Source organism: Gymnodraco acuticeps, unplaced genomic scaffold (assembly GCF_902827175.1).
Source record: "Gymnodraco acuticeps unplaced genomic scaffold, fGymAcu1.1, whole genome shotgun sequence".
Lineage (NCBI taxonomy): Eukaryota > Metazoa > Chordata > Actinopteri > Perciformes > Bathydraconidae > Gymnodraco > Gymnodraco acuticeps.
In genome coordinates this window covers 7,690,605-7,716,121 of record NW_022990271.1, presented here as the reverse complement: position 1 = coordinate 7,716,121, position 25,517 = coordinate 7,690,605, and the positions used below count along the sequence as shown (strand labels likewise).

At 43.6% G+C, this 25,517-nt stretch overlaps 3 protein-coding genes across 14 annotated transcripts in view; 1 reads left to right on the top strand and 2 right to left on the bottom strand.

Moving 5' to 3' along the window:
* Nucleotides 1–5,054: 5,054 nt before the first annotated feature.
* On the bottom strand, nucleotides 5,055–7,862 carry LOC117549393 (aromatase). The gene is made up of 9 exons (XM_034221271.1): nucleotides 7,667–7,862; nucleotides 7,421–7,571; nucleotides 7,176–7,330; nucleotides 6,918–7,082; nucleotides 6,697–6,811; nucleotides 6,492–6,603; nucleotides 6,138–6,300; nucleotides 5,799–6,040; nucleotides 5,055–5,312 (listed from the first exon to the last, which is right to left on the bottom strand). Exons 1-9 carry the CDS (start codon nucleotides 7,860–7,862, stop codon nucleotides 5,055–5,057), a joined length of 1,557 nt encoding a protein of 518 aa, XP_034077162.1.
* A 3,888-nt stretch (nucleotides 7,863–11,750) lies between these two features.
* Nucleotides 11,751–16,668, top strand: gldn (gliomedin). The gene is made up of 10 exons (XM_034221270.1): nucleotides 11,751–12,494; nucleotides 13,125–13,176; nucleotides 13,264–13,281; nucleotides 13,416–13,514; nucleotides 14,006–14,098; nucleotides 14,247–14,354; nucleotides 14,695–14,775; nucleotides 14,863–14,988; nucleotides 15,153–15,303; nucleotides 15,398–16,668. Exons 1-10 carry the CDS (start codon nucleotides 11,958–11,960, stop codon nucleotides 15,861–15,863), a joined length of 1,731 nt encoding a protein of 576 aa, XP_034077161.1. The 5' UTR covers nucleotides 11,751–11,957; the 3' UTR covers nucleotides 15,864–16,668.
* A 105-nt stretch (nucleotides 16,669–16,773) lies between these two features.
* dmxl2 (Dmx-like 2) overlaps nucleotides 16,774–25,517 on the bottom strand; it is a 38,559-nt gene continuing 29,815 nt past the window's right edge. For 9 of the 12 annotated variants that reach the window (XM_034221258.1, XM_034221264.1, XM_034221265.1 and 6 more), the window contains 16 exons: nucleotides 24,596–24,786; nucleotides 24,324–24,460; nucleotides 24,145–24,230; nucleotides 23,815–24,016; nucleotides 23,230–23,347; nucleotides 22,618–22,683; nucleotides 21,904–21,990; nucleotides 21,693–21,814; nucleotides 21,156–21,294; nucleotides 20,458–20,518; nucleotides 19,998–20,125; nucleotides 19,821–19,898; nucleotides 19,597–19,688; nucleotides 19,455–19,507; nucleotides 19,127–19,344; nucleotides 16,774–18,489 (listed from right to left, as the gene is read on the bottom strand). In XM_034221258.1, coding sequence (XP_034077149.1) covers nucleotides 18,280–18,489; nucleotides 19,127–19,344; nucleotides 19,455–19,507; nucleotides 19,597–19,688; nucleotides 19,821–19,898; nucleotides 19,998–20,125; nucleotides 20,458–20,518; nucleotides 21,156–21,294; nucleotides 21,693–21,814; nucleotides 21,904–21,990; nucleotides 22,618–22,683; nucleotides 23,230–23,347; nucleotides 23,815–24,016; nucleotides 24,145–24,230; nucleotides 24,324–24,460; nucleotides 24,596–24,786 — 1,988 coding nt within the window. In that variant the 3' untranslated portion in view covers nucleotides 16,774–18,279. The remainder of the gene's footprint in view (nucleotides 18,490–19,126; nucleotides 19,345–19,454; nucleotides 19,508–19,596; nucleotides 19,689–19,820; nucleotides 19,899–19,997; nucleotides 20,126–20,457; nucleotides 20,519–21,155; nucleotides 21,295–21,692; nucleotides 21,815–21,903; nucleotides 21,991–22,617; nucleotides 22,684–23,229; nucleotides 23,348–23,814; nucleotides 24,017–24,144; nucleotides 24,231–24,323; nucleotides 24,461–24,595; nucleotides 24,787–25,517) is intronic. The other 3 variants (XM_034221263.1, XM_034221269.1, XM_034221268.1) reach the window with 1 other exon arrangement.

Here is a 25,517-nt window from a genome sequence, read left to right as displayed (position 1 = left end):
CCCCTCTCCAGTCCCATCTCAAGTTCCCTCTCGAGTCCCCTCTCGAGTCTCCTCTCAAGTCACCCCTCCAGTCCCCTCTCGAGTCCCCTCTCCAGTTCCCTCCTCTAGTCCCTCCTTTAGTCCCTCCTTTAGTCCCTCCTCTAGTCCCTCCTCTAGTCCCTCCTCTAGTCCCCTCTCTAGTTCCCCTCTCAAGTCCCCTCTCGAGTTCCCTTCTCTAGTTCCTCCTCTAGTCCCTCCTCAAGTCACTTCTCTAGTCCCTTCTCTAGTCCTTTCTCAAGTCCTTTCTCAAGTCTCTCCTCTAGTCTCTCCTCTAGTCCCATCTCTGGTCCCATCTCCAGTCCCTCCTTTAGTCCCTTCCCTAGTCCCTTCTCAAATCCCAACTCTAGTCCCATCTCAAGTCCCCTCTCGAGTCCCCTCTCCAGTTTCCTCTCAAATCCCCTCTCGAGTCACCTCTCGAGTTCCCTCTCAAATCCCCTCTCGAGTCCCCTCTCGAGTTCCCTCTCCAGTCCCAACTCAAGTCCCTACTGAAGTGCTGTTGGAGGTTCCGCTGGGGCTCCTGCCAACTCCATGTTCTGTCCCGTTGGGGGTCCCGCCGACTACTCTCCTGCCGGGGGTCCTGCCAATCCTATGTCCAGTCCCATTGGAGGTCCCGCCGACTACTCTCCTGCCGGGGGTCCTGCCAACCCTTTGTCCTGTCCCGTTGGAGGTCCCGCCATCTACTCGCCTGCCGGGGGTCCTGCCAGCTCCTTGTCCTGTCTCGTTGGAGGTCCCGCCGACTACTCTCCTGCCGGGGGTCCTGCCAACCCTTTGTCCTGTACCGTTGGAGGTCCCCGCCGACTACTCTCCTGCCGGGGGTCCTGCCAATCCTATGTCCTGTCCCGTTGGAGGTCCCGCCGTCTACTCTCCTGCCGGGGGTCCTGCCAGCTCCTTGTCCTGTGCCGTTGGAGGCCCCGCCGACTACTCTCCTGCCGGGGGTCCTGCCAACCCCATGTCCTGTGCCGTTGGAGGTCCCGCAGACTACTCTTCTGCCGGGGGTCCTGCCAACTCCATGCCTTGTCCCGTTGGAGGTCCAGCAGACTACTCTTCTGCCGGGGGTCCTGCCAACTCCATGTCTTGTCCCGTTGGAGGTCCCACAGACTGCTCTTCTGCCGGGGGTCCTGCCAACCCCATGTCCTGTCCCGTTGGGGGTCCTGCCAACCCTATGTCCTGTCCCGTTGGAGGTCCCGCCGACTGCGCTCCTGCCGGGGGTCCTGCCAATCCTGTGTCCTGTCCCGTTGGGGGTCCCGCCGACTGCCCTCCTGCCGGGGGTCCTGCCAACCCTATGTCCTGTCCCGTTGGGGGTCCCGCCGACTGCGCTTCTGCCAGGGGTCCTGCCAATCCTGTGTCCTGTCCTGTTGGAGGTCCCTCCGACTGCGCTCCTGCCGGGGGTCCTGCCAATCCTGTGTCCTGTCCCGTTGGGGGTCCCGCCGACTGCCCTCCTGCCGGGGGTCCTGCCAACTCCTGGTCCTCTTCCGTGGGGAATCTTGCCGACACCTGTCCCACCGGCTCCGGATCCTGTCCGGTCGACACCGGCTCCTGCCCGGCCTCCGGAGCTGTCCGGTCTTCGCCCTCGAGCCCGGCCCCCTGAGAGCCGCGGTCTTCGCCCTCGAGCCCGGCCCCCTGAGAGCCACGGTCTTCGCCCTCAAGCCCGGCCCCCTGAGAGCCGCGGTCTTCACCCTCGAGCCCGGCCCCCTGAGAGCCGCGGTCTTCGCCCTCGAGCCCGGCCCCCTGAGAGCCGCGGTCTTCGCCCTCGAGCCCGGCCCCCTGAGAGCCGCGGTCTTCGCCCTCGAGCCCGGCCCCCTGAGTGCCGCGGTCCTCGCCCTCGGGCCCGGTCCCCTGACTCTTCCTGCCGTTGCCTTCGCCCTCGGGCCCGGCCCCCTGACTCTTCCTGCCGCTGCCTTCGCCCCTCCATGGTCCCCACCTTGGACTCTGTCTTGCCCCCGGGCCATCCGCCCGAGTCCCCCTTTTTGGACTCTGCCTTGCCCCCGGGCCGTCCGCCCAAGACCCCTTCCTGGTCCTCTGCCGTGCCCCTGGGCGGTCAGTTCAGTCCCGTCCTCCTGACCCCCTCCACCCACCCTGGTGGCTTAGTGATGCGTCCCTCCTCCGGACCCCCTCCATCCACCCTGCTTGAGGTTTTGGACTTTTTTTGTTTTGGGACGTCTGGGATCCGTCCCCTGAGGGGGGGGGGGGGGGGGGGTACTGTTAGGATCTGTCTGTGTTGGTGTTTTTCTTGTCTTTTTCTATCTTTGGGTTTCCTGTTTTATTTTGTAAAGTGTTCACCCCCGTTTCCTGCCTGTTTGCTTTCTGTCTGTTTCCCTCCCTGATTACCCGATTGTGTTCACCTGGTGCCTCTGTGTTTTCTCCTTCCTCTTCACCTGTCTCGTGTTTATGTGATTAGTCCTGGGTGTATTTAAGTTCTGGGTTTTCTGTCTCTCTTGGTCGGGTTGTCTTGTGTAATGACCAGTTCATCGGTGAGTGTGCCGTTCTGTCTCTGTATATTATACCCTTGAAATAAAGGAATTATTTTTGTCACTTAAATCTGCATTTGGGTCCTGCTTCCTGCACACCGTAACAGTATATGTGAAAGAGTAAAAAATATACAATTACAATCAGTACAATTTAATATTTAGCTATTCAAGTAGCGCATCATCAATAACATGCTTTAACCACTAGGTGTCCCTTTCTATCAGCTGTGCACCGTTATGGTGTAAATACAGCCTGTCTACCAATTGGATCAAATATAAAAGTCAGCCGAATTAGTGTTGATACTGCAAGGAGACATATTGTGTGAAAAGAAATGTAAGATGTTGTTTAATTGCTGATATATTTATGATCCAAGTCATCCAACCACTGGACCTCCCTAACCGAAAGGAGAGGAGAAAATGCTGCCCCACAATGCATTGTAGCCGCAGCATTTGCCGTCACACAACAGTCGGCCGTTCACGGAAACAACCGATTATGACCGAGAAATTATATCATGAAAGTTACGGTGCTTATTAAGCATTTTAAAACGTATGTGGTAAGTTGCCAAAGTGCTTTTTTCTGAACGTTCATCAGTATTATAATCAAAAAGAGAAATATGGATGTTAGTTTTTACTGAAATGATCAAATAAAGTCAACATTTCACAGTCTTTACTGAGCTGTGTGGGGTTTGTTCAACTTTTAAAAGATGTTTGAATGGTGATATACACAGTGATAGATGTTAAGGACTAACGTTTATAATAAATACACTTGTATTGATTTTAAGATATTTTCATAGTTCATACAATCATACGTATCGGGATCATTTGTATTAATGTGGACCGGAGGGAGAGGGTGACGAGCATAAGTTTCACTTTCCTTTTTTATTTCAATTCCAACTTTGGTCATGAAGAATATGTTTCTCTGTTGTCCCCGTTCATAAAGCAAAACAACAGCATCAGAGCACGGTGCAGAGTCTCTAGATGAGTTTACAGTAGTCCCTCGTTCTTATTAAACATCCATGTTGTAGTCCGCTATAGAAAACTGTAGTTTCCATAGTTTCCCCACAGCAGCAGACGCACATTTATGACGTCCGCTGGCGCATCATAAACACGTCGGATAGTGAAAGTGCATTCGGATTCTCTAAAGTACCGCAGTCTCTTCTCCTAAGTCCTTTTGAATTCTCCTAACGACTATCCCTTAACCCCGTGACGTTTCACTCAGAGGTCAAGGAATAGGAGATAGGGTTAGAATTTAGGAGCTGATTTTTGGATTATCGGAACGCAACCCCTGTCCTAATATCGCTGTAATCAGCACCCTCATCTCCCAGATGGTTTTGTGCCAGGGAAATGTAAATGGACACTCTTAATTTAGAGGCTTCACACTCTTGCATCAGACAGCCAATGGTTGACATCTCTGAAGGGTCGGCAGAAAACGTTGTCTTCTACACATGTTTATTTTCACACAATCAGAAAAAGTAGAGCCCAGCCTAGCCCGTTGAGTGGTCCTGCCTGGTGTTACTGTAAAGCGGAAACAGTACAAATTGAAACATCTGTATGTGAATTGTATTGCCACGTTTGCCCAGAGGCAGAGCAATTGAATGTAATGAGCAGCTTGGTTGCTTTATTTAGGCTGTGCTGAAGACTGATTGTTGTGTTATGTGCTGTAGTGCCCTCTGGTGATCAATATTTAGAAATGCAATAGAAGATGTATTTATTTAACTTACTGAATCTAATTTGGATGGATTTCCTGTTTTTTACAGGTGATTTCAGCGTTAAAATGTATTGTTGATTATAGAAATATTATTTTCATAAGAGTCTGTTCTTTCTAATAATAAACTTCCAGCGTTGATTAGGGAGGCAGACAGTGTCCACACATTTAAGAGTATAGGCTGAAGACTTTCCTCATTAGTACAGCGTACAGTTAGGATTGGTTTTAAACTCCCTTTTAAACATCCTCATGGACCCTTCATTTTATGGAATTTGAATTATTGTATTCTAACTGTATTTGTGTCATTGTGTTATGTACCCATTCTTTGGTATTTTCACATTCATCTTGTCATTTTACTATATTCTCAGATATGTTTGTTGTTTTTACATTGTCATTCGTATTTGTTGATTTGCGAAGCCCTCTAAGACAAATGTGAGTGGGCTATATAAACACATTTGAATTGAATTGGAAATAACATAATTGATTAAGGACAAAAAATGCAAATACAAGTGTAGACAATTTGAAAAAATAGAAGAGAAAGTTTTTCTTTCTTTAACTTTTTTATGTGGAAAATGCTCCACTTTATATATACTATACATTCAGTAAAACATGATAACACATTCAAAAAGAAGACAACGCTTAATATTGGTGCAATAATTTACATGTACTTTATCATTAGCATTTCTAACTTACTTTTCACATAATGCATAATAGGTCAATAGTTTTTTTTTAATATATATATATATACCACAATATAAAACTTAGCTTTGTACAGTAATGATAATAAATGAAGTATAATAGATATCATATATACAGTTTAAAGGTATAGATTCAGTGTGTACGTCTCAGAGTGTCTGCCTGCTTCCTCTCTGTCGGGGTAGGAATGTCATGCTGAGCTGCTCGGCCTCCTGCTGATGCTCCACAGGCTGCTGGGAGAGGTTGTTGGTCTGATGGAGGCCGTCCAGGGTCAGGCCTTCGTGAGGACACACAGAGTACTGGGACAGCAGCGTCACCAGGATGGATTTCATCATCACCATGGCGATGTGCTTGCCAACACAGGCGCGAGGTCCCGAACCGAACGGCTGGAAGTAACGACGAGGAGCCTGAAGGAAGGACAGGGGTGATTAAAAGTCCTGAAACACTCAAATCAAATGTTTGTCAATAACATGAATATTCATGTCTGAATTTTTTTTTACTATTTACTAAAAGTTTGACACCCAATACTCATCGGGACTGTGTTGGTATAATTTGATCATATTCATCTGAGAGTGGCAATATACAGTAAACAAACAACCCACCAAGCATCATCCAAATCTGATTTAAATTTTACATCTGGATTGATGTACAGAATAGGCTTACTTGACATGACATTTTTCAACCAAACCCCGCTCACTTAAAACAACTGGAAAAAAAAGCTTGAATCTATTAAAAATGGTCTGTTCACATAGCACCAATTGCTCATAGTAAGAAGCAGAATAGCAAAAAAGGCTGTCGGGGTCTTCAAGAGTTAATTTATTAAGTCACGGTTATGTTATTAAGTCCCAGAGTTGCAGATAGAAACTCAACTTTCACAAAAGAAAACTACTCACATTTTTCTCAAAGTTCTTCAGACTGAATTCATTGGGTTTGAGGAAAAACTCTGTCTGGTGCATGCGGCCGGTGTTCAGAATAATATTTGTGCCTTTTGGTACTTGGTAACCATCTATGATATCATCAGAGAGGGCTCGTCGCATGGTGAAGTCCACCACAGGGTGAAAGCGCAAGCACTCGTTGATGAAGCTCTCCAGCACCTGCAGCTTCTGAAGGTCCCCATTCTGGAGCTGTCTCTTGCCTGCGGCGAGACAGTGGCATTGAGATATCATTTTGCTCAAACACTAAATCTCTACAATATTTGATCAGAATCTATCTTGATTCTCTCAGATTCTTACCTACAACGGTGTCTATCTCCTGCAGCAGCTGCAGCTCCACATCTGGGTTCTGTTTGAGGAGCAGCAGTGTGAAGAAGAGGCTGACAGACAGAGTGTCTGGTGCTGCGATGACCATCTCCAACACACACTGCCTCACATTCTCCGCAGATAGTTCACCATGGTTCTGAAAACACACACAAACAACATGTGAATAAGCTGACGGGCGAAATAAATGTGTGAGGATTTCTAAAATATGGGTTGAAGGAAGTCTTTGAAAGGCTTAAAGAATGAAAAGGGAAAAGTGTTTGCTCTGAGATCAGAGAAGTCTAAATATTTGCAAAAAGGAAAGAGCACCGATTACATTCTCAGACTGACCTGTGCAAATATGAGCTCTGCGGTGAAGTTGATGTTGTCCAGTTTATCTGCCTGCTCCATATCCCTTCTCTTCTGGTCCACGAGGCTCTCTATGGCATCTTGCAGCTCCTGGCTGTGAGATAAGATATTTAAAAACACTTGATTATAACAGAAGTGCTCAGCCAAAATAACCAGCCCAACAAATGATATGAAAAGAGTGACTTACGCTGCCTTCTTGTGTCTCTGGTGAATCCAGTCGAACTTGAAGTAAATGTCTGGTTTTATCAGCACAGTCTGCCATGTGTCGAAATACTTCTGTATCTTCAGAAGCAGCTCTTTCTCTGGAGAGGTTAACACAAAGGTATTTAGAAAAATTGCATCCTAACCTATTGGCCGCATGTGTTTGATCCATCTTTCATCTTAAAAGAGGAATGCATGCCTACTTACCATTAAGAGGTACACCCAGGAAGAGTCTGTTGGAGATGTCAACCACGGTGCAGCGCAGCAAACTGAGAATGTCCACATGACCCAAACGGTCCAGACGATCCAGGTGAGTCTGTGTGGCGGAGACGCTGACCTCCACCGCCTGCTGCAAGCCCGGACCTGTCAGGGCTGATACGGGAAATCAAATCTCTTGTAACTGAACCGAATAAACAACTGACTCAATCAGTAAGCCTGGAATGCAGACTAAGGTTGAAATGTTACCTCTAGAGAAGTAGGTGCGTATTTTTTTCCACTGAGGTATGTTGTTGTTAAATATGATGCCTCTCTCATTCATGCCGATGCAGCTGAGTCCTTGCTTGCTCCCAAAACGGGAAGTATAATGTCCATTTTTCAGTACATGGTGCACAGCTGATGCCCTAAAAAAGAAACAAAAAATCGACATTAAATCATTATCCCCTGTTTGTGTATAAACTGTTTTTCCCGCAGCATTAACAGAGGTAACCAACCTGCTGAGTATGAGGGTCTCTTCTCCATTGATCCACACTCTGACAATGTCTCCATACTTTTTATTGTAGTAGTTACTGGCTGTGCCTATACCGGTCCAGATGAATCTCACATATGACAGAAATGGACCCAAGCCCAGACAGAAAGAAGGACCTGTGGTGGTGAATCACAATAAATGTCATTCAGTGATGGAGAATTGACACAAACACACAGACAAAAACTGCCAAGTGTCTATAAAGAGAACCTACCAGGTACAGTGTTCTTGTCCGCGTGGCTCCATGCAGCCAGCAGCAGACAGAGGAGCAGGATGAGGGTCCTGGTTGCAACGGAGATCCCCGGTGATCTCACTGCAGTGACATTCGAGGACATAGAGACCAGGTCTTCCACTATGGTGTCGAAACCTACAGGAATCAGGGCCCATTCACAGGCAGGGATCAGATCCATAGGAAGGCAGTAGTAAAACAACCTGCACTAACTGCACAAACCAAACAACCGCCCGGGTAATGACAGATGCCTCCGAAAGCCGGAGCCTGGTGTTTATATGAGGGCTGAGCTGGTTAAGAGCCAGGTCAGGGTGATGCAAAAGCCACAACACGGGAGAGAAATGGTAAACAATACAAGTGTAACCTTGAGGGGTTGGATTGGTGCCGGTGCCCTTGAGCGTGCAGGCCCAAGTTCAGTGGGTGAATGTTGGGGAGTAGACGGTTCATGGGTTGTATTTAACATTCTGGTGATCAGAGCAAAGTTTTGGTCCAGCTTTGAACTTCAAAAGAATCTTATTGGAGAAACAACATCTGGCCTGTGTTATTATTATTAAAGCTTTATCTGTCGTCCAAAAAAAAAAGATCTCTTGAAAATCTCTTCAGTTTTTTTTTACATCTTCGAAGAAAAACAAGAAACAGCTGGAATGAAATGTTCCAACTAAAAATATGTTTTTAAACATGATATGCTGTGGCCTTTGTTATTTGAGATTACTCCCAGTTTTCCTCCAACAGACCACCAGTAGATGGAGAAGCAGAGCTGTGATGTATTAAACAGTGTCTACGGATTTACTGCAACATCATGAGGTTATGAAAACAAAATCATATAGTGTGCTTTTAATGAAATGACTTTAACGGAACATAAGTTCTGTAGCAGCTCTTGCATCTCACAAAAGCAACCATTGAAGCCAGAAAGTCATGTCTTCTGAATATCTAAGGGTACATTGGTGCACCTGAAATGCAGTTGTGTAGTCTATCATTTTAGTTTTACATATTAGGGTTTACGGGTAAATTGTTTTACACTAGACCATCACATCATCATCGTATTTGATTATTGAAGCTGTTTTATCAATAAAAAACTTGACTTAATGAAATGTAAAAATGAATAGGACATTTGACAGACCTGCTCAGATTTAACCCTATTGTTAAGATTCTGACACAAAAACACACTTCTTTATTTATTTATATCTTAGGTATTTATGGGTTCATCAAACCTTTTTTTAATGTTTTATGTATATTTGTAGTCCCGTACTCACATCATAACGACAAACAATATGTTTTGAAAGGCAAGAACAAAAAAATCCAAGCGAAAAATCAACAACAATAAAACATTAAATAATAACCCAAATACTCCTTCTTCTAAATAAGCATTAAGCAAGTGAAAATATTGAATTGTATTTCTTTTTGGGTTAAATACAATTGTATTCTTATTTTTTTATATTTTGTTTCACAATTTGTGACAAAGCCAATTCTGTTTGGCTCTGCCTTTGTTCCATGTGCTCTGTATAAAGGACTCTGTGAATTCACTCACCGCCCACGGTGGAGTCGAGGAATGTGCACAGTTGAAATGTCCGACTGTGTGTGAGGCCCTGCCTCGATAACGTCCCCTGTATGATGGCTCGGACAGAGATTGTTCTGCATGATTAAGCAAAGACAACCCCGTCTGTTTTTCCCGAAAACAGAAGTTAATGTAACCTTGTCTCTGTGCTCTGTGCTGTGGTCAACCACATCATTGTCTCCACTACATGTGTAGAGAGTTGTTTAGAAGTGAAAAACAAGATTGATTGAAAGCCGAGGGAAAATGTCAGACCATGTATGAGGTCTGGACAGAATTTATGAATTTTCTTTGAGGCATGACGTGCAGCAGAAGTGAGTGGATATGAATTCAGACTGTGCGCTTTATGCTATGGGACCTGCCTAAACTGCCTTTAGGAATTGACCTCACAATTAAGATTTAAAGCAGTATTGCAAGGTCTGAGAACAGCTAGAAGATGAACTCCACCTCTATCCCTCTCATTGTGTTTCTTAAAGTCAGGGCTTTTTTCGATGTCTAATAAATGTAATTTGTTCATTTATAGTGGTGTTTATTGGCTTAATTTGATCGTCTTTGATGTGCCATTTTACTGATTTCACATTATTGAATCTAATCTTAATTTTCAGTGATAAGCTGATTCGTAGCATTCCAAAACACATTTGAAACTTCAAAGATAGCACTGAAAAAAACAAGAATATTGGACAGAGAGAAGAGGAGAATGGGAGGATACTGTTTGAAGGAAGACACGAAGAAGATAGATACTGGAAGGCTGCTCTCCCTGCAGCTGCACCTCGGGAGGAAGGCGCAAACAGAGAGAAGGTCAACGAGAGACCTGAGGTGGAGAAGAGTTTGTAGGCATGCTGACATGTTTACACCGCAGGGTTCATTTGAATGGATCCTCAATAAGGCTGAATCATTTAGCAACTTTGCCAACATTACAGTCTTCAAAATAAATCAAATCAAATCAAGTTTTATTTATATAACACATTTATAAACGATTTTTGGTCGAGCCAAAAATAGCCTACAGTAGAGACACTTTACAAGTTTACAGCAAATACAACAGCACAGATTGTTCAGAATATCAGTATGAGAAAAACAACACCCTCTGTCCTTAGACCCTCACATCGTACAAGGAAAAACTTCCGAAGAAAACCCACAGTTTAAAGGGGAAAAAATGGGAGAAACCTCAGGGAGAGCAACAGAGGAGGGATCCCTCTCCCAGGACGGACAGACGTGCAATAGATGCCGTGTGTAAATTGAAAAGATAATACATTTTACAGCATATAGACCAAATGTTAATCAGAGATGAGATCCACATATAGAAGGTGGGCTTTCCCCTGCTTTTTGTTCCCAGTCTCAGTTGGTCAGGCATTAGAAAGTGAAAAAGAGACAACAAAGGAACGACCTCAGTGCTCTTAATACTGTATGAGCGAACACATCTACACATCTGCCAAAGCAATACAAGCTGTCCAACAACTGACTGGCAGTGACCTACAGCCTCAGGAGGGAGCCTACATACCAAACGCCCGGTCAACAGGATCTGAATCTAACCCCAATGTAGCATGTCTACTTCCTGAGTGTGTGTGTGGGACCTCACAAGGATGCAAGAGCATGTAGGTCAGCTAAATAAAGCAGTGCTCCATGTCAGCAGAGAACCGACTAAACTGACTTATTCAAACAAATCGTTTTTTTTATTGAAGAGATCACATAAAACGGACCACTACACTTACATCTCAGTCAAATGAGACAGTACCAACACCATGTGACAGAGAAGAATGGAGTACTTGGAATTTTCCCTGCTTTACTGATATTTAGAGTGGTGAAATGTCACTTTTCTGGCCCAAATCAAAGCAGTGGAAATAGGTCATTGTTGCTGGTTGGAAGGTTTGAGGAGGGACTGTGTGAGATAAGGGAAGCATACAGGAGTTTGGGAGGATGGGTCATGAACCAATGGAAACTATAATGATGTGAATGCATTTTGATGTGATGTGAAGTTTGAAACTCTTCACCGTTGGAATAGTATTCATAATAACATGTATACATTATGTAAATAAAAATAAGCAGTCAGCTTGTCTGGTGTAATGCATGCTTTCATTTGTATGCATTTGAGTGCTTTTGTGCGTACACTATACATATCCGTGATGTCAGTCTGCCCACGGCGGTGCAGTAGAATGGGTTATGCTGAATATAAATCAGGTGACTGAACAGGCGGGGGTTTCTTCCCAGACAAGCCCAGAAGATTGTGTAATGCCCACTCCTACAATACTGGCACACACACACACCCACACACACACACACACACACACACACACACCACACACACACACACACACACACACACACACACACACACACACACACACACACACACACACACACACACACACACACACACACACACACACACACACACACACACACACACACACCACACACACACACACACACACACCACACACACACACTAGCCCTTCTCCACTTGGTGAACAACACAACAAGAACTGTATTTACCAGTCTGACTTCAGACCACCACCCGTGAGGAGCACAGGCACACTCTGACTGGATTCTATTTGGAGCTTTCAAATTATTTGAAAAGGACTCTACATTTTGTTTATGATTTCCCTCTATTGGATTCTTTTGGCATACGGTTGATTAGACTTTTTGGTGGCAGCGTCTTGGACAACAGGCCGTAAAAATTGGACTTTGTCCTCTTTGAGTTCTGTACTGGATTTGTATACCGTTTGAATGCTGAAGTTGGCAAGTGACCCTCAGAAAAGCGGAGGTGAGGTGGTAACGATGTGGATCCCAACCCCCAGCATGACTCTCCCTCAGCGGTTGGTGCTGTACGGGACATGTGTGGTGGCGTTGATGAACTCTGTGGGCCTCCTGGTGCTCCTGGTCCAGCAGAATCAGCAGCGAGCCCTGCTGCAGCAAGCAGAGGTGAAGCTGACAGAGGTGGAGCAGAGCTCCGTGGTGGAGTTCCTCCAGGAGGTGCCGAGAGGAGCGGCAGCTTTGCGGGCTAGGGTGGGGGAACATCCGCAATATCAGTCCCAGTTTTCCAGGAATAAGAGAAGTGAAGAGCTGGAGAAGGAGCTACAGCAGGAGATGCAGGAGCTCCACCAGGTGGAGAGACAGGAAGTCAGCCAGGAGGTCAGCCAGGAGGTGGGAGAGGAAGCAGAGAAGAAGATGAAGAATGAGATGAAGCACAAACATCGACAGAGTTACCCCAAGGCACACCTTCAGGACGACATGATGATGATGATGACCTACTCCATGGTCCCGGTGAGATTTGGTCACTTTGTATTTTGTCATCACTGACCTTTGCTCCATCAACATCTGGATAAGATGGGCACCGGTCCCCAGGCCTCAGACCATCAGGGGGTCTGAAGGCTCCAGGTCCTGCATGTTGGGATTTACTGTGTGCAATAATACCACAACACTGAAATAAAACAGAGTGAGGGCCAGGGTTACACTCGGTGGAATGATGTCATTTCAAAGCCCAATGGTACATTTTGTAAAACACTTTTAGTGTATAGGAATATTTCCATTTTGTGCTTGGAGTGTGTTGCATTGTTACAGATTAAACTAAACATGAAACAACAGCATTTAAATTGATAACATTTGCATTGCAAACTACAACATCGCCGTGTTTCTTAACATCAGTAACAATAATTATATTATGTCATTTATTATTTAATTGAATATTCAAAGATATATGATGCATAAGTAATGTTATACTTTAGATAGTATATTTAGTTAATTATGCTCTTACCTTAGAATTGCTTTTCTATTTACTTGTTGGTTTATGTTATTGTTTCAGAATACTGACTAAATGGGCTGTCAATGCAATCGTATCTTTGCCCCTGTTGCTGACATGTAAAGCATTGAAAAACTTTTTCTGTTTCCCCTTAGATCAAATTGTTGATTGACATTTGCAACAGCACCAAGGGAGTCTGCATTGCAGGTATGTCTTCCTCATATACGTAAAGCTACATACTATATCCAAAAGATCACTTTTTGTTCTTTAACATCTTTAATCATTCTCTTGCAGGACCACCAGGACCGCCTGGTAAGAGAAACCACTCTTGGTCCAAATTTAAAATCTAGCCATAGTGCATGTCTCCTTTGTGGTTTAGTGACCCATATACTAGCTGAATGTGTTTTCCATTTAGCCCATGGTCAAGATGTTGTGTGTTACTGAAGGTTTGCCCGGTGTGGACGGTATGCCCGGCTACAATGGGACTGATGGCATTCCTGGACTGAATGGACTGCCCGGGGCTGAGGGGAAAAGAGGAAAAAAAGGTACCAAATAATTGAGGCTCTACTCTGTATTTAATCACCATCCATTTGTATAATGCCTCGAGCAATGCTGGCCATTTTAGTAAAGAACCATGTGTACAATGTACAAGTCAAAGGGTTGAGTGTAACCTGAGGCTAAAAATAGCACACGCACAGAAAGACACACACTGAACACACACAGATTCCTGATCTATCCGTGAATCATAATGACGGTTGATTTCATTCACAGTAGATGACTGAACAGCCGCCTTTATCTCACATTCTTTGCAAATATTATTCATCGCTGTGGTTTTGGGCTTCGGCTAAATGAACTGGAAAACTCCTACCAAGTATTCTCCCACTTGACTTCACTGTGCTCCTTCACAGTGGTATGATGGCATGATTCACCAGAGGAAGTCAAAGGAGTAATTCATGCTTTTAACAATAGTGTGTTAAGTCTGTGAGTGCAATCTTGGAGATATTTTCACAATGTTCATAATATTTTCCAATATCAGGTGAGAAAGCAGAACCAGGTGAAAAAGGGGAGCGAGGAGAGGCTGGCCCGTCTGGAGAGAAGGGACAACCGTCAAATGACGTCATTATTGAGGGTGAGTAGAGCTTTACACTGATCACTGAGGCACTTTAAACATTTAGCAATAAAAAAGCTGTAAAGATTTGCAAAATGTCTTTCAGAATGCCTTTATCTTTACTTTATTTCACTGTAGTGGCTATATATTTCCTTTCTTCTTTGTACAGGTCCCCCTGGCCCTCCAGGTCCTCCCGGGTCCCCAGGACCTCCTGGCCCTCAGGGGCCTCCAAGAACAAGGCACCACAGAGCCAACCTTCAGGCTGCTCATTCCATGGGTAAAATGCCTTTATTGACTTATAAACACATATTCTGCAGATTGGATTACAAGTTAATCTTGAACATGGAAACACTATTCTGCAAATTGATATCACAACATGATCCATGAAGTCTGGATGCTTCAATCAAATCACAAAGACTACCAGCCTGCCCAGATGTCATGGAATTGTGTTTCTTTTTCTTGCACTTTAAGGACTTAAAATGCTAAGAAGCTCCATTAGCTGAACAAGATCATGTGATATAATCCAAAACTCCACAGCAGCTAATGCATGCTCCTCGTGGTGAGGTTGTTTTGAGAAGCACACTCCCTATGTCATAAAACCACTCTGTTTATTACAGGGCAGTTACACGCAATTCCAAATGATGGAACCTCCTCTGCGAATGCTTTGAAACTACATGAGAAGCCAGCTAAGAAGAACGGTTTGTGTTCAGAGAAGTGTGTCTACATCTAAAACACATGTGACAGATGTAACCCTCTAACTCCGGTGTGACTCTGTTTCCCCTCAGAGTGCCTGATCAAGTCTCTGATCAACCCCAGGAATGTGTCAAAGATGGAGAGTACATTCGGCGCGTATATGAGAGACACCGCTCAGCTGAACGATGAACGAATTTGGGTGGCAGAACACTTTTCTGGTAGATTGGTCAAACCAGCAGCATGACAGAACATATATTAATCTAAACCTAGAGCAAGGCTATGAGTGTCAAAGCAATGCAAGGATGTTATACTGTTGGATCTCTACTTTCTTAACATTATTTATTTGCAGTTAGCAGTAAACATGTTGCATGTTCTTCTCCAGGTCGTGTGATAAAGGAGTATAAAAGCATCGTCTCCTTCCAGAACAGCACCAGCGAGATTGTGGATGTTAAAAAGTTCTACCAAGGCTGCGGCCACACTGTTCACAACGGGTCCTTCTATTATCACATCGCTGGTACTTCCAGCATTGCCAGGTAAGCCGATAGTGGACAGTGTGATGCATCACGAGATGATTTCCTATCGTTTCCGCTACATCCAGTTAACCACTTGCTGTTTGTTTGTCCACAGGTTTGACTTTCACACCAAGAGGCTTCACACGCTCACTATAGAAAACGCTTTGTACCACAACCTCGCCTACCTGCTCCACAACTCCAAGACCTATTTCAAACTGGCAGCAGATGAGAACGGCTTGTGGCTGATCTTTGCCTCCAGCGTGGATGAGAGCATCACGGTGGCCCAGCTGGACCCGAAGACCTTCTCCGTCACATCCTACATAAACACCACCTACCCGCGCACCAAGGCCGGCAATGCCTTTATTGCCTGCGGTGTCCTGTATGTCACAGACACAAAAGACGCTAGAGTCACCTTTGCTTTTGACCTGCTGAAGGGGAAGCCGGTGAATGTGACCTTTGACCTGAGGTCTCCAGGTGGGGTGCTGGCGATGCTCTCCTACAGCCCCAAAGACCGACACCTGTACGTGTGGGACCAGGGCTACGTCAGGCTCTACGTGGTCCACTTCATCTCCGACGAGTGAAAACTGTCTGGAAGTGACAGACAACACGTAGACCTGACTGTTAAATAGTGAGAGCAAAATGCCTGCAGACCAACAACTATTCACTCTGTGGAAACTGGTCATATTTGGGTTTTCAAGAAAAATGTAGACATCTGTCTTATAGCGCATTCCTGTCAGTAATCGGTTGTTTAAAACTATAGTTTCACTTAAAGGTGACATTTTATGAAAACACATTTTTCAGTGCTTTTGCTATACATTTGGCTATCTGGAGTGCTAAACTGTGAAACCCAGTCCGTCTCTGTGAAAACAATTCAGAGTTCAACAAGCCGATCAGTTTTGCCTCTCCTTCCTCTGTTCCTCCCCAGCTTATTAGAATACACTACCCGCAATCTAATAAGAAACAGTATCACCATTCGCTTGTATACTGAAATGGGGCATTTCAAGGCAGGCGCAAAGACGATGCATTTCAGATGTAAGGTTAATGCAGGTATATTCAAACGTTATGATATAAGGTTTTTTTTCAACATTAAGGCATGTAAACATATTCTAGTAGAATCCCAAAATATAAGAATGAATCTAAAAATGAGCATGATACATCCCCTGAAGGTCAATAATTATTGTGCTTTTGTCAAAAATCTATGTATTAAATGTATATCCTTTTTGCGATATACGTAAGACGATGCAATTACTAACAGTGTGAACACTTTTTCTCATTTTGTATCAAGTCATTTTTTTATACAAATTTAATTTATAACTACATCTTTGAAGCCGTATGTATTCTAAGTTGTTACAATATTTAATGTATTTGCATGATACATATCTTATTTTGTTTTTTTTATAGATGCATGTTACCCCCATGTGCATATAGACACCTGCCTTAGCTTCTTCTCCTCTAGACAGAAAGTCAAAAAACAACAGCGCCAAATCACCCTGATGAAATAAAAGAATTTATTCACTTTACAAAGGTAAAACTCTGACCATGACCTGTTCTCTCACACACCTCCAGGCTCAAGTGCCCTAGTAAGCGTCTACCCATGATATTGGCTTATTTTGCATTATTACATGCACACACACATACACACCAGTAGGACCATTGGTAAAACACTTAAGCTACATACAGTACACATAGTGGGCCGAAAGAGGGAGAGAAACACAAATCTCTTTAATAAATACCATAGATACACTTAACAAAAGATACAACTAATCCAGCTGGTATGATACAAACCAAAAATAAAGAAATGCTTTCATGTTTGTACAAGCTGTTGTGGTATTTCATATATATATATTTAAATCATTTATATATTAAAACTATTTCAAACGTTTTACTACTAGGCCAAATAAAGCCAGACATTCATTTGTATACAACAGTTTCTTCTTCAATATCCTATTTATTTCAAATAAACTTTTAGTGTCTCCAGAACTTTTGAGTGCAAATATCTATTCCTTATAGATGAAACAGTAAAAACAACTAGCGGGGTATCACACACACTTACATACAGTAGACTGTGTTGCACATCTCCCAGTCAGATACAGTAAAACCCCTTACATTCCTAAAATAAAAGGCAATAAGTTAAATAGGAATGGTCAACCAAACAAGTATACGAACACAAACATATAAATAATTTAAATAATAATACAAATATTGTGCAAAACCAGGAGTGAACCTTTGTGTTTCTGCTCGGGGGGGGGGGACCAAACAGATGGAAACATTGAAATCACAGGAGTAAAACCAAACAGGAATGTTCTAGCAGTGACACACACACACACACACAAAACCAGGAGAGGCAGCCAGTGAGAGGGGGTGAGGGTAATGCACCATCAACTCTTCCAAAAAGGGCGGAGACAAGTCGGACATAAAAGGCGGGGAGGGGCGGGGGTAAAACCATTGAAGCATAATGCAGATTCCAACAACTCGATTCACACCGGAAACCACTGACTTAATAACAAACCACAGTGCTGGTTACAGTAGATGCTAAGAGATTTCAGCTGTGGGCACAAAATGACGACAGTTACACACTTTTAAAATGTTAGCTTGAGCACTTTTACAGAGCACTAGACCTGTGATTGCACCGCGTAACGAGAACCGGACATGCATAGCTTCCCTATGGACACACTCGAAGAATAGAGATTCTTCAATAAAATTACAATAAATCTAGCTTCAAAATCAAGTATGATACCCTTTACTTGTAACTTTGCTTTCTGCCTTCAGGGAAAGAAACAAAAAAAACATTTGCAGCTCCGTTTCCCATTGTGGAAATTATTTAAAAGGTAAACTCCTGACACGGCACACTCTGAAAGATGCCAAAAGGTTGGTGATCTATTGACCACCTCTTCCCTCATCAAGTATACTATTAATGCCTAGCAAGTGTTAACGTAAGCTTTTTGTTTTTTCTCTCTGTCTTATTCCTCTTTGGACCCTCAGAAGTGGAAGTAGGTGTTACAGGATGTCGACCAAGCTGCTGGGGATATTGTAGCGGTCAGGGAGGACCCTCATCTTCAGGGTGCCGTCTGCTCCACAGGTGAAGATGCGGTTACCGGGGCGCGTTTCCACCTGCATGACACCGGCACCGATGTTGCGGAAGATGGACTGCTTGGTATGTTCGGTGCTAAAAGAGTGCATGAGGCCGTTGCCGGATAACTTCCACACCTGGAGACAGAGACAGCAGAGGGAGAGAGGAGGAAACAGTTGTTACGTTTCTTTCCCGGTTCTTTATTACATTACATGTTACTTGTTAGACGCTTTTATCCAAAGCGACTTACATACTCAATACTGTGGACAATCCCCACAGGAGCAATTTGGGGTGAAGTGTCTTGCCCAGGGACACAACGACATGCTGACTGTAGTGGGGTTTGAACCTGTGCTGCCCTGATCCGAACACCAACGCACTATTCCACTGCGCCACACGCCTCCCTGTTATCATTTTTATAACCCGTAGACTGCCACTGTGAATGTCAAGTAATTTGAAGGCTGTGACACTTTCTCAAAGTGATATTTGACCTGTCAAACAGAATCAAATCAGCACATTGTTTCAAAGCTGACAAATGTCCCACCATAACCAGCATGGGATCAGGATCATTACGAGGCAAGATGTAAAATGGCTATGTATTTTAGTGGAAATGTACCATTTATCAATAGATTAATATGATATATTATATGTTTGTATGAGAGAGGATTTTCTCCTTTCATGGAGTAGGTCAGTACCTGATATTAATCAGACAATCACAGTTCAACAGTAAATGTGTTCTGGCAGGTCAGTGAATGAGTAATGGAGCAAGTGCGTCACCTTCATGTTGCCCTCTGCGGAGCCAGTAACGAAGAAGTCCTCGAAGGCATCCAGAGCGAGGGCTTTGATGGCTGAGTCATGGGCCTGGAAGGTGTGGAGCAGCTGCCTCTGGCGGATGTCAAACACACACACAAAGCCCTTTCTGCCTCCAGTGATGAGCAGCTGCTGTTTAGCAGCATACTGCAGAACAGTGGCCCCGTTCTCATGGCAGGGGAACGCTAAGGGGTGGGTGGGGAGAAATGTGGAATTGAAATTGGAAAAACAACTTGATGTACAGGAATATAAATCATGAATTAAAGACAAGTTTGACACATTTGGGATTTCTTACCATGGACCATGGTATTGCTAGGTGAAATCAGAGTATCCCACAGGCAAACATTTCTGTGGATGAATTAAAACAAGGACAATATGAGTGAGTGGAACCAACTGAGAAAGATTAGGGTTGGATCATTAAAGTTGCAGGAGCTGACCTGTTATCACTGGACTGTCCAGCTGTGGCGATGAGGCTGGAGGACGTGACAAAGGCAAAATCACCGCACGTCTTAGTGTGGCACTGCCAACTCTGTTAGAATGGAACAGGACAAAATAAACAAACAGTGCTTATTCATTTTAATGACTACATGTTTTGGTTTTTATGTCTGATGATGTGCATGTGTGGTGATTAGGGAGGTGAGAGAGGTGGGAGGGACCTCACCACGTAGGGTTTGGGGTTGGAGGATGTCTGGTTGACCTGCCAGAGACTGAGGAAGCCCTCTCCGTCAGCAACTCCACACTACATTAAGAGTAAGGTGAAATCAGGACATTCACACAACATAGACAAAACACAGATATTGCAGAGTGTCTGTGTGTGTGTGTTTATGTATGTGTGTACCTTATTGCCCTGGGAGTTGAAATAGAGCCGGGTGACTCTAGCGTTGCCTGCTTGTCTGAAGCAAATGAGCTGCTGAGGTCGGTTCCATTCAAACATTCTTACACTGCCGTCCTGAGCCCCTGTCATGTCTGACACACACACACACACACACCACACACACACACACACACACACACACACACAACACACACACACACACACACACACCCACACACACCACACACACACACACACACACACACACACACACACACACACACACACACACACACACACACACACACACACACACACACACACAAAAAGAGAGAGGGAGAGTAAGAAAAAGAGGTAGAGAGGTGGAGGCAGACAGAGGAGCAGAGAGATACAGAGGAGATGGGGATATATTAACCAAAAGACAATCAAAATGAAAATGTTAACTGATGACCTCATATTCACAAGCTTCAATGTAGGCACTTACAATACTGATATATGGGATGGGATGTCATTCTCTTCACATTGTTTAGATTCCTCTTCATAATCTGAAAAACAACAAAAAAACATTATTTAATATATTAATGGATGATTCACCAAAGATGAATTATTCGAGAACATGGAACCTGCATGCCCTATCTTGCTTTGTGTATCAAACTGCAGCACCAGCATTTATCAACATGGCTGGGAAATGGAGAACCCTGGCGGTGTGTAAGCGTGACGCAAATCTGTAGCTTTGGTTACCGTCTGTGAGAGCTGTTGTTATCTGTGTTTGTAAGTCCATCCCTGCAGCGACTCCATAGACTCAGCAGGATGGCTGTTTAGTCGGCAGGGCTCATTTTGGCTCAACATTGATAAGAAATGAAAATATAAACTTCTCCTGAAACCGTGCAGAAGGCCCCAGACTCCAGATTGAACTCAAAGTTGTTGATGGCAGTTTTCATTCTGCATTATATGTTGGTTTCATGCTTCAGTTACTGTTGATAAATCTTTAAATGAAACCTTAGTAATGCATGTTGTGAAATAAAAAGGCTGCAGAGTGAACGCAGATATACAATGTTTACTAAAGACTTCAAAATAGAGCTTAGTGTCCCCCTGCTGGCTATACATAGGAACTTCATAACAAAAACTGCCCTGTTGGGTCGTGTTCATGTGTATCTGTGTTTTCAGTGCAGAGACTCGTACCACACTGGCTCCCATGCTGGTCTGTCCATTGCCGAGCCATGGCATGGATGCAGAAATCTGCATCTGAGGGGGAGCGAAGGGGACGGAGCTTGGCTGGGAAATGTTGGTTTGAGAAGATCGATGGTCTATGTCGTCAGAGCTGTAAAACAAAACACACCCATACCCCGTCACTGAGAATGTTTTGTAGAGATGTGTAAAAGATGGACGATGCACAGAGACAGACAGGGTGTCAGAAGTTACAGTATAGATATTTTAACATATTTTAACATCTCTGGCCAATATGATGACTACAGTATTTACATTCTATGTAGTCATAGAATGTAAATTCTGTAGTCATCATATTGGCCAGAGTACGATCAAAGAAAAAAGTTGGAGGAGCGAACTATTTTTTGTTTGTTTTGTAAGCATACTGTATGCATTGTATTTTTACGTGTAATATATAGCATCGTGCCAAATCTGGACGCAAAACTTGAAATTATGATTCAAATTGTTTTATGAGTGCAGACAAAGCCACCTACAGTCTGCCTTGAATCTCACCTGCGGGACTCCTTATCAAAGTCGTCCCCTATCCAGGTGTAGGGCTGCACAGCCAGCAGACTGGACACATCCACCTCCTGGACGTCATGAGTGGAGGCTAGCACGATCTCGTTGGAGTTAGCCTGGATGCAGGGACAAGAATTAAGGAAATCTCAAGATTACAAGTGGACATGGCAACCAATTCCAATGAATTAGTGCACACACAACTTACCCTATTTATGGCGAATGCCATGATTATATCTGACTCCTTATGAAGGATTTTAGCCTTCCCTCCAGGGTAGCCCAGATCTGCCTCCACCTGAAAAAGCCAAGATAAACAATATATCAATCTTCAAAACGATGAAACTACAGTGGAGGAAAGAGGAAATGTGAAAAATGTATGCATGTCTATTATTATTATTAATATCTATTATTATAGATGCACATAAACATTTTTGGTGTTGAGTTTTTGATCAAGGATCCCCGGTGACAACACCTTCAACAGTTAGCGAGCTTTACACAGCCCTGACAGTGAGCATGCAAGTTAGTGAGTCAAATCTCTTAAGGTTCTTTTTTCATTTGAGCCAGCAGATTGAGTTTGGAAAACGGAGTGAGGAACACAGGGAAGTGTTAACAGTGGGGATTGGATGTGAGGTTCTGTGAGTGAAAGTTCACAGGTGCCCCTGTGAGAGTGAAAGATAAGACGTTAGATTTGATAGACTTAGAGAATTGCCAGAGCAGTCACTATCAGGCCAAGCTGGGGAGGAGACATCAAGAGCTTCACCCAGTCTGGTGCTACTTCCAACCACAACATGCTAACCCTGTGCAAAGAGTGCACCATCATTATTTTAGATTATTGCTCCTTCAAGCTTGGCTGTACAGTGACTGTAACAGACAGACAGAAGGACAGAGGCAGGGCCTGAGCTGCTGCAGTAAGTGATACTACCTTATAGGGACGGCCAGCTCCTGCTATGCAGTTTGGGCTTATACGGTCCATATGGTTCTCTACAGACTAAACGACACACACACCAACACGGCACAACACAAAACACATGCACAAACACATACAAATGAAACATGGAATGAAAAGAAAATATAAAAATGTTGACAGGATCTTTAATGTATACACAGGGATAAAATGGAACTCTAAACATAGACCACCTAAGTAGCATGGAGCTACAGGCATGTAGCATGAATAATGGAGAAATGCACTACAGATCTAACAGATTCACTTTGATTTAAAGTCATCTGGTTTTGTAATAATAAGAAATGTAGCATCCGGGACCTTAATCCCAGGATTTTGTAGCAGTCTGTAATGCCAGATTAGATAATAAGAAATAGTTCCAGACTTGATTTAAGATGAAGGAGAAAAAGCAATGATAATGGTAATATGAAGGATTGAGATACATGGGTAAACTCCTTGGTATCTCATGGGGAGGTGAAAAAGTAAAGTAAAAAAGTAAAAAAAACAACAATATGGTGTTAATATTAACTAACATGACTTGTGAAACAAAACCATACAAGCAGACGTTTTTTTATAAGCATGTGGGCTGCTCACCTCACTCTGCTTCCTTTTCTTAGTGAAGATGTAACGAATCAAAGTCTCCTGAAGAACTTCCTGTTTGACCAGGAAGTGCCAAAGACGTCGAGCTGGAAAGGACTGATGGTTCTTTGTCCTGAGAAAGATATAGGGACAAAAATAATTAGGTTACATATAAGTGTATCCACTAAAGGGTCTCATGTCATACAATATGATACAGTATACACAACATGCAATGTGTCACTGAGTATTATTGATATGAAAAGGTGAAATGAAGTAAAACATTTTTAATATTGTTTTGTATCGCTTTTTCTTTATAATTTGATATGAACCACGTGTGCGGTTGTCACGTAAATTACTTGTGAGATGTCAGTAAATCTTCATCTTGGGTACATCATCTAGGCTCCTGAGCTGCACTAAAGTCGTTATCAAGCATGACTTAGTTTGTGTTAGTATTTCAGTAGATTAATTGTTGCTAAAGTAAAGGACGTGAAGTGTTAACAACACATAATGTATGTGTTGTTGTTAAAACGTTAGCGTACGCAGCCCTAGTGTGTGTACTCATGATTATATTTTTGTAAATGCATATGATTTAATGCTCACTTGAAGGGTGTGTTGTCTGGTTCCAGCATGGCCTTGTGTCGGAGTATGGCGGGGCCCCCTCCTGCACTGAGGTCAGTAGGGAAAGTGTTGATGTAGTTGGGAGGCGGGGCGTCAAACTTGTTCATTCGCTCGAGCAGTAGCTGCTCCCAATTCTCTAAAGTCTTCAACACAGCGTTGCTGAGAGGGGAGGTGACCGGCAGGTCTGTGACACAAACACAATCATTGGCTTATCAATGTTTCTATTTATACATAACATAGTAACATATTAAAGTCTCATTTTTCTGTATTTCATATTTAAGTATTTTTTTAGGAGCAAAGCTCAGTGTGTACCTGTGAAGTCGAGGCCTGTGAGTGGGAGGAAGTTCTTGACGTTATGATGAGCCAGCTTCACCATCACCAGGCGGATCAGAGCCCAGCTACATATCACAGACAGACAAACGGAACGTTTAAATTTAAAAAGCAAAGGATACATATTAGGCCTCAGAGAAACAACAGAGGATGAGCCCTACCTGTAGGAGTTAGGGTCAGAGTGCTCTGTCATCTGAGTGTCAGAAAGAAATGCGTCGTCATCGTCTTCATCGTCGTCTTCTCCACCGCTTTCGTCTGAGTCACAAAGAGCGTTGCTGTCTGACAGCGGCAGGAAGGGCTGATAATGAGAAAAGAGAAAAGGCAAATGAATAGGGCAGATAGCCAAGAGAGTGAATGCGGAATCACTTTTAAATAACTTGTAGAGTATGAGTCACAGGTCTCATAAGTCGATATGTAGAATTATATGCATTACCTTGGCCACAAAGTAGTCCCACATGCTCAGCTCGGGCGGAATGAACTTCTCCCTGTAGGCGGGTCTCTCTGTGGGCACAGGAGGGGGGGTTGCTGGCGTCTCCTTCACAGGGCGTCCAGGAACAAGCATCCTCATGTTGAACCTACGTCTGTATCGGTCCCCATCCTCCGCTGCGGGCTGAGGGGGAGCAACTGGGGGAGGAGGACAACGAAGAGATGGTATCTTTCAAACACAATAAACTCTGAAAAGGTCAATTTGCAGCAGATCGCAGTATGCTGCAGTTTCGTACGAATGATGAAGATAAGCTGAGAATCAGCATCATTTTAAAGCCAAAAGAAGGTCAAGAAATTGATCTGGAGAAGGAGAATTACACCCTTTTTGGAGCGCAGTACACACTTTAAATCACGACAGAGCTGGAATATGAAAAATGAAAGTCACAATGAGTAGGATTAATTTAAAAACAATGTGTATTTAAACATCCATCCATGGGCATAATACGTCTAAATGATCCTTTATGACCCACTGTGACGGTTTCTGTAAAAGAAGAAAATATGCCCTCTGTCTGTGTTTCCCTTTTTATTTTTGTTCAGTACATTTCTAGAGAAACGTTTAAAAGATGGGATCATGTTCCAGATCGTTAGCATGCATCTAAGAGAAAGCTTCGATAAAGACAGACAAAACTCGCTTAAAAACAAGAATTCAATCTGGTGTTTTCCATCATCCCTTGATGAACACCTTAAGACTTTTTGAGTTGAGGAGTAGAGGGCAACTTTGAATGTTGTGTTGACAAACACTAACCGAAAAATCCTACTCAGAAAGATAGTTGATATCTAACAATCCAAACCGTTGGCTTTCACTTTAAAAGTCCATGGCCTTTCCTTTGTCCTGGCTGAAAAAGTGTCTGTTTCTTTTTTACAGATTC